The sequence below is a fragment of the Falco peregrinus genome, chromosome 10, assembly GCF_023634155.1.
Source record: "Falco peregrinus isolate bFalPer1 chromosome 10, bFalPer1.pri, whole genome shotgun sequence".
Taxonomy (NCBI): Eukaryota; Metazoa; Chordata; class Aves; order Falconiformes; family Falconidae; genus Falco; species Falco peregrinus.
In genome coordinates, this window is record NC_073730.1 from 29,367,625 (window position 1) to 29,375,475 (window position 7,851).

The following is a 7,851-nucleotide window of genomic DNA, read 5'->3' on the forward strand; positions in this document are numbered from 1 at the left end:
CAGCGCCTAGCAACATGGTTTAGTGATGGACTAGGCAATCCTGGGTTTGCAGTTGGACTTGCTCTCAAAAGCCTTTTCCCAACCTAAATGACGCTATGAAAGAATGCAGCTAGGCCCAGGAGAGCAGGGACAGCGTAAACCATGTTCAGGTGGCGTTTGCTGCTAAAAGGACTCAGTGGCTGCATAGGGGTACCTCAAGGTGGTTCCACAGCAACACAGCAAAACCCTGTCTCACTGCCACCCCACCTTCACATTTATTACCAAATCCTCACAATGGCTTTTGAGGGGGCATACTGGGCAATTCATCCACAAAATAAGAATCTCCAATCACCTTCAGAACACTTTATTCAGAGGCAAAATAGCGTGGTGAGTGTAGATAGCATTAAAAAAAAAAAAAAAAAAAGAAACTACTGTAAAGGATTAGGATCAAGCATTCACTCTCCTCATGGAACCAGTCAGTCTCCAGTAAGCATGGAGATGTCCATAAGTCCATGGGACATCACTGTCCTTTCTTCTACTAAAAACACACCCCCTGTTCTTGCACTTTCCATGGTCTCCAGTGAAAAAATAATCTAAAATAAAATTACTGTACAGATGGAGAAACAGGCATTGTAATCTGAAAGAGACAAATAACTCCTGTGAATATTACAGCTCCTCACAGGCACCAGAGGATGCAGTAAGGCACATATTGATATCCAAATACTAAAATTCACTACTATCATACTGAACCTTAATAGGCACCCGGAATGAGAAACTGATTTTGCAGAAGGAGAGCTTCTGAAATTGGTCTGCATGATTAGATTGTGTCACAGCTGGTCATTTTTTATGAACATTTTTGCTAGGCGTATTTGGCCATTTAGTAATATATTTTTTTTAATCTAATACAGCTTCTAGTCAGTAAATGCTCCAATTTCTACATACACACTTGTGGCTGGTGTCCTTGCAGAGGCCTGGCCTCTGCATGTCTATCAGCCTTTTCCTGGACCTGCTCCATGTCTCATGTCTCCAACAGAACTCAAAATGTCATCTGCCGCTGGCAGTACTCCCAGCTACCAGGAAGCAAAACCCTAACCCATCCCACACCAGGAATGCAGTCCGTAGGGATGGAGTCAGCCCTGCTCAGAGGCTACACGGATGTCCCCATATACAGAGCTGTTCTGAAACATGTCACAAACACTGAGGGGATAAAAATTCAGTTTACTTTTTAATGTTAAAAGGAGAAGAAAATAGGAGTACAGTAGTTTATTGCTTAGGTTTTACCTGTGCAGTGAAAATTCTAACAAACACTTTTGGGCTTGTTTAGGGGACTGAGGGGGAAAAAAACCCAACACCCATCTTTTATGTGACCTATGGGACTGGAGCAGGTTATTTAAATATGCGTTTCTTTGCCAAGAGTAAACTTCAAAGAAAAGAAAGATAACACGTCTCTGTTCCTCAAGAGTCTTAAGTATAGCCATAAAAATGTAAAAAAACTGGAAAAAAGTTAATAAATGGTATTTATATACAGGCACCATTTGGCAAAATTGGTCCGTTAAACCCTTTTCCACTCAACTGTAGTAATGGGGAAAAGTTTTAAGATGTCTGTGGTGATTACAGAAGAAAGTTTAGAATGGATTCTTACCTTATTTATTGACTTTTTGTTACGACTGTTGTTCCATTGTGAACAGGGATAATAGGTGCAGGAAAATCCAGTTCAGGGGCATCAAAGAAGTATGCCTACATTATTACAGAGGAGAAAAAGACTGTTTAGAGAGAAACAAACAGTTCTGCTTCATCCCAGCTCTTTCTTTCCACACCCATTGTTCACAACATACAAACACAGCACTGAAATAAAAACAGAAAAGATCCACATTTGCTGTCAGATTAGCAACTAAAATGGTGCTCTAAACTATACTTTTACACATAACAGCAGCTAAGGCCTTTGAAGAAGGCCTGTGATGGAAAGGATTGAATCACAGTATTTATTTGACTGTTTGCTGTTTTAACTGATGATGCTCCAGGCAGGCTCCAGTGACAGGAACCCCACCGAAGTTAGCTGCAAGTCTCCTGGTAATGCAAGAGTTGTATTATTTTTTTTTGCCTCCCTGCATGCTGAGCTGCGAGGGAACCAAATCTGGAAGCTGGGGGAACAGAACTGAAGCCTGGATGATAATATTCTGCCTGCTGCAACAATGAAACAAGAAATAATTTAAGCACTATTCATTATGTATTTCAGTAGCATAGGGTCTTCCATTTTCATAACACCAATACTTTACTAAGTTCTAGCAGGTTTATGTTTTCATACATAAAACTCCCAAGTACACACTTAATATTGAACATTTACTCATTTTAAAGGACTAAGCATAGTACTCACTGGAATAAACTGCAACTGGATACTATAAAGATTAATGCTTTGCTGATATTATGATGAATTCCAGATAAATTTAAGACTGTTCTGTGAGTGATTTTGTGGGAGTTGGACTTGATGACCCTTATGAGCCCCTTCCAACTTGAAATATTCTACGATTCTGTAATTTGTTATTGAGTTTGTTACTAGCACTGTCAAAATCAGATTGGCATCAATTTTTGCTACATTTAAAATAATTGGAAATTTTACTTTAGAAGATTTTCAGAAGTACTGTTACTTTCTTCATTAAAAAAGATTTTCCAGCAATGAGCCAACCCCTTCTTCCCTGCACCACAACGTGTCACCAGTCACAGGAATTAAGAGATTAAAGGAAAGGCAGTGTCATACCAAACAGCCAACAGCCAGTAGGGCATGAAGCAAAACAATGGCTCCCACAGTTGCCAGTGCAATCCTCCGGTTGTCATCTCGCACAGCGGGCCAAAAGGTCATCACCAAAACAGACCCCGAAAGGCACAGGGAGAACATCATCAGGACCCAGCGCACCACTTTTTGTGGAATGATCCACAAAATCTGCAAAAGGGAGGAAAATTATTGTTAAAGAGACTCCGTGAAACAGGGATTCATTTATTTAATGCATTGTTCTATGCCATTTCATCGCTTCCAGCCAATTTGTGCACAAATTAACTTCTGCCTTATCTGATAGTCTCTGTTATTTGAGGAAAGAGTAACAACAGCTTTGCTCCTGGATAAGACAAGCATATGTCCCCTGAGTTCGGGGACCCCCTCCAAGGTCTGCTCCTTGCCAGAGTGGCCCAGAATGGTTCCTGAAGTTGCCTCAGGCTGCCTGCCAGGCTCACCAGCAGCACCCTTGCTTGGCTTTTCCCTGACCCACGACAATTCTTTACACTACACAACTTTCAACAAAAAGCTTTATTCTAGGCCAAGCAAAAGGAGCCAATTATTTGCCCAGTCCCCAAGATTTTGACCAATACAAACAATATTACAAGAAATAGCGAATTTTCTAAAGCAGGACCTTTTTGCAGGGCATCTAATAGAGGTGCACTCTTAAGGCTGTACGTACCGCTGTGGGAATGTAAACGAAGAGGGAGTAGCCATATACACACACTATCTCCAGGAACGAGTAGGAGACAATGTTCATAACTTTACTGTTCCTCCACATCAGGAATCCCCACAGAGCAAGGGGAACAAGCCAAGCGTATGCATAAATCGTTGTTGCTGCTATGGATACTGGAAATACGACAAAAGGTTAAATGTTCTACTTAGAATACTAGCCAAAAATCCAACATGTAGAAGCTTTTAGCCTTAAAACTACAAAGCTACCTTTGTAGTTACTTTCAAAATATGAAGTTTTAATTATTAATAAACTGAGAACTTTGCATTTACATCCATTTTACACCCACTACTTTGCCAGCACTTCAAGTTAGTTTAAAAGTAAAGACTCCAGAAAGTATTCTCTTGATATCTGCAATTTCTTTATTACAGTTGTGTACAAAGTGCCATTGGTTTCAGTGTAAAAGGAAGAGCATGGAGGAAAGAAAAACTTAGTTAAAAATAGAAATTCGGCTACTAGCAGCTACTGAAAAATGAGAATAGAATGCAGACATGCTTAAAAAATTGAAAGAGAACATAGACATGAGCGTTAAATCTGATATCAAAGTGACTGGATTCCCAAGTGGCAGCATTCTTCTGAGTATGCTGTGGATTTTGGAAACAAACAAAACCATCTTCCTCTGCAGGGACAGCAGCCTCCTTCATACTACAAAGACAGGTATAGACAACTGGGTCCACTCGCGAGTTCTCTGGAGCATGTTATCGGTTGAGCATCTTTTGCTTATTTTTGAGTTTGCTGGAAGGCAACGACTTCCAACCCTCAGTAGGTGATACACGTAATTTAGTAATTTTCTGTCCGAGGCCTGCAGGTTCCTAGGAGGCCACAGATCCAGAAAGGCACCTCCAAAAGCACCACAGTGACCATTGCTGGGCTTTCACTCTCTGTACAAGGGGGCATTCACTAAGGCTAGAAAATAGCGCTAATTATTCCTGCTTGCTCTACTAAAACCCTGTAATCACTTTATGCTCTGGAGGAGTAGGGCTCTGCCAGTTATAACCCACCTTAAGGACTCATTTCACATCCCTCTAAATTTAAAGAGAGCAATCAATCAGAAGACTGCTAAATCAGAGCTGTGACCCCTTTTTGTATTACTTCATTAGTGCCTTGGAAAAAAACAAATTAAAGAAAGAAACCCACAAACTCAGGACTTATCGACTACTTACAAACCTTTTCTGAACTCGGGCACATAGTGGTACGTTGGTTTGCCCAGATGGATGAAGAAATTGGAGAGATTGCCACTGACAGCAATGGTAAAGACAAGTGTGGCACATATCCAAAATGGACCTTAAAAGGAAACAAAAAAGTTCAATAACAGTTCCTCTGTCCTCCTGTTTTTTAAGTTTAGCGAGTAAAAATAAAGACAAACTCAAAACATTTAGCACAGAAGAGAACCTCTCACACCTCATACCTACCATAAAGGTCGGGATTGCTGCGGATATACAGCCTTACAAAATTCTTCCCTGGTACTGGGAAAACCGAACCTTTGATTCTGTCCAAGACCTATGAAAACATACAGATTTTTCTGTGTGAAAATCCAAGAAGGAAAAAAACCTCAATGCCTGGATAAGACAGAGGTCTGACAATAGTTCTCATCTGGAGTGGAGTATTAACCTGGTATGTGTCCACATCGAAGAATGTCTGGTAGTACTCAAATGTCCAGAAAGGGGCACTTTTCTTCTGTCCTGCAAGCAGCTGTATGGTGGGAAAGGCAACATGGAAAATGTTACAAATATTACACTATTACTTCATTTACACAATAGTTAAGTGATTTCTGTACCCGGACATAAAACAAACTTAACAGGGTGCTGCTAATTATGAATTATTTAACAGTTTCCCTTTCCCCCCCCCTTAATATTTATTAGCAGCAGCTGCCACTGCCTTCTGCCACATCATTTATAATACACGCCATCACTGGCATCACAGGTTCCTCTGGCATTGTTGATGGCTGCATTACCTCAGCCCTTCAGACAAGACCTGGCTGTTTCAAAGTCTTCTGCTCTCCTGCCAGTCGCCAAGCCCACAGCAGAACCAACAGAAACAAACACAGTGCTAGGTTTTCATCTGCTGCTGCATTCATCTGGCTTATTTGCTTAGTTACATCACCACCATTTCAGTACAATTTCCTAGGCCGTAAACCACAACAGCTGAAGAGCCAACGCGCATTTGCTTCTGCCAGCTCCACTATTGAGAAAGTAACTCGTGACAGAGAAGAAGCAAGAGTTTTAAGTCACCCAGCGTGAATCCCTGATGTCCTCTAGAAATCTCTCAGTGTTGCTGGCACCACCTATATGTGTGCCAGTGGAGACACTGCAGATGTAAGAGCATTACCTCCGTTTTATCGGTGTCATCGGTCCCCAGTAATTCATCATCCTCTTCTCTCCCTGGCTCCTGCAGACGGCCGTGCTGATTCTTGGGGATCTCAACTGGCTCATCAATGCTTATTGTGGTAGCATCAGGATTTGCTGCAAGCAAATTAGCTGCATCGTCAAATTCTGTAAATAAGTACATTACAAGACAGGTGATGATGATCAAGCTACCAAAATTTTTGTTCTTGTGGCTCAAAAAACTACATTAAGACCCATATGCAGCCCAAGAAAAGAGACAACACCAGCTTCAGCATGTCAGGTGCAACCTGTTTTGTACAGCCCAAGCTGGCTTGGGTCAAGCTGAACGTTTACTTAGTTAATGAAGCTTGAGGCTGTCTTTTCTGCTAATTTGCCTGCATGGTGACGAACCAGCAGCACCAAAGCCCACCTCTCCTTCCCACCATCAGCCCCAGCCCAAGCACCAGCACGTCCCTGCAAGGACAGGGGGAGGCTGCCTCTCTGGAGAGGCTTTAGAAATGGGGAAATTTAATATATTCTCCAAAAACTAGTCTTTCCAGACCCGAATTTATTTTCCGAAAATTCAGTCAGCCTGAAACCACACACCATTCCGCATCGCCCGCTGCCCGCCTTCAGCTGCCACCACAGCGGGTGTCACCCACAGCACAATTCCCCCTCGGGAACCGGGAGGCAGCCCTGGCGCTCCGGGCAGCGCTCCAGGGAAGCCGTTACCCAGGGACGGCCCAGAAGGCTCCCGAGGCTCGGCACGTCCCACCGCTCCCTCAGCCGGGCCGCGCTCACACCTGCCATATCCGCCTTTACCTTGGAACTTGAGGTCATCCGCCGCCGCCATTCACCCGCCTGGCCGAGGAGCAGCTCCCCACGGCCTCGGCCTTCCCGGAAGGCAGCGCCGACCCGACCCGACCCAACCCAACCGCCCCCCACCAGGGCAGGCCGCGGCCCCGCTGTAACACCGGGGCAATTGCCTCAGCTCCACGGCCCCACCGCTCCCGGCAGCAGCCGCTCCGCTCCCTTAAAGGGGCAGCGGACGCTGCGCCGCGGCAGCCAATCGGACGCTCCGCTGCTCCCCGCTCCCCCCCGCCTCTCGGCCTCGGCACACACGCACCGGGCACGCTCGCCGCGCCGGCCAATCGGAGCCGCTTCCGCTTTCACCCCCGCCCGTCCCCTTAAAGGGCCCGCGCTACGCAGGGCAGGCCCGGGCCGCGCCGCCTCTCTGGGCAGCGGCTGCTGTAATTGCCAATGCTATATACAGACATAGGTTACATAGTTACATGTTTATATATTCTGTTATAAATGTATCTTACATCTTCTGATAATTTGTATTTTTATATATTATCCCTATCTTTTGGGGGTATACCCTATTTTTTACATGTATCTACCCCTATATAATACCCTATATAGCTACATGTTTATATGTTCTATTATATATGTATCTTACATCTTCTGGTAATTTATAATTTTTATATATTATTCCTATCTTTTGGGGGTATACCCTACTTTTATATATATATATATATATATACCCCCCTATATAATACCCTGTATTTTTGGGGCATCCTTCCAACCCCAAGCGATGAGTACCGGCATGCAGCAGAGCACCAGAGGCGGCAGAGCAGTAGGAACAGGGCACTGTTGGCACAGCACATGCAGAATGCAAGTTGGCTGTATCAGCCCGGGACTCCCAGTGCCAGCATCGATGGCACCGAGCGTGCAAGCATCGAGTCCCACACATGGGGGGTCAGACCCTCAGGTACTGCTGATGTAACTCTCAGTCTGTGGTTCTGGGAAAATCCTGGTTCAGCTCCTCCAATTAGTAAAAAACATATTTGTGAATAAGCCTTGTAACGAAGCGGTTAGCACTAAAACTCTGCCGCCGCTGTAATTAACATCTTTGGTGTAGATGGAGATAGCGTGGCTGACAGGCACCTCACGCAGATGCTGAAGTCCACGAAGAGGTGACAGCCTGCAGGGCAAGGCAGAAATGTGGCCAAACACGTGAACATTTTTCCTTCCCCTCACCCTCTACC

General features: G+C 44.3%; 1 protein-coding gene across 2 annotated transcripts; it reads right to left on the minus strand.

Moving 5' to 3' along the window:
* Positions 1-327: 327 nt before the first annotated feature.
* Positions 328-6,836, minus strand: YIPF1 (Yip1 domain family member 1). 2 transcript variants are annotated; one of them, XM_013295597.3, is made up of 9 exons: positions 6,626-6,836; positions 5,808-5,941; positions 5,091-5,171; positions 4,892-4,979; positions 4,647-4,763; positions 3,429-3,595; positions 2,735-2,917; positions 1,622-1,716; positions 328-616 (listed from the first exon to the last, which is right to left on the minus strand). In XM_013295597.3, the coding sequence occupies exons 1-8, from the start codon at positions 6,654-6,656 to the stop codon at positions 1,627-1,629; spliced, it is 891 nt and encodes a 296-aa protein (XP_013151051.1). In that variant the 5' UTR covers positions 6,657-6,836; the 3' UTR covers positions 328-616; positions 1,622-1,626. The 2 variants fall into 2 exon arrangements, with proteins under 2 accessions (XP_013151051.1, XP_005233029.1); XM_005232972.4 differs by having other exon boundaries at positions 5,808-5,971; positions 6,626-6,834.
* Between the last annotated feature and the right edge of the window lie 1,015 nt (positions 6,837-7,851).

What these genes read in the sequence shown, in the direction of transcription:
- YIPF1 (XM_005232972.4), bottom strand. Translation starts at nt 6,656, where the DNA reads ATGGCGGCGGCGGATGACCTCAAGTTCCAAG. An exon ending in TCGATGTGGACACATACCAG is followed by an intron (nt 4,980 to 5,090) that starts GTTAATACTCCA and finishes ATGTTTTCATAG; the next exon opens with GTCTTGGACAGAATCAAAGG. An exon ending in TACTGGCTGTTGGCTGTTTG is followed by an intron (nt 1,717 to 2,734) that starts GTATGACACTGC and finishes GTAATAATGTAG; the next exon opens with GCATACTTCTTTGATGCCCC.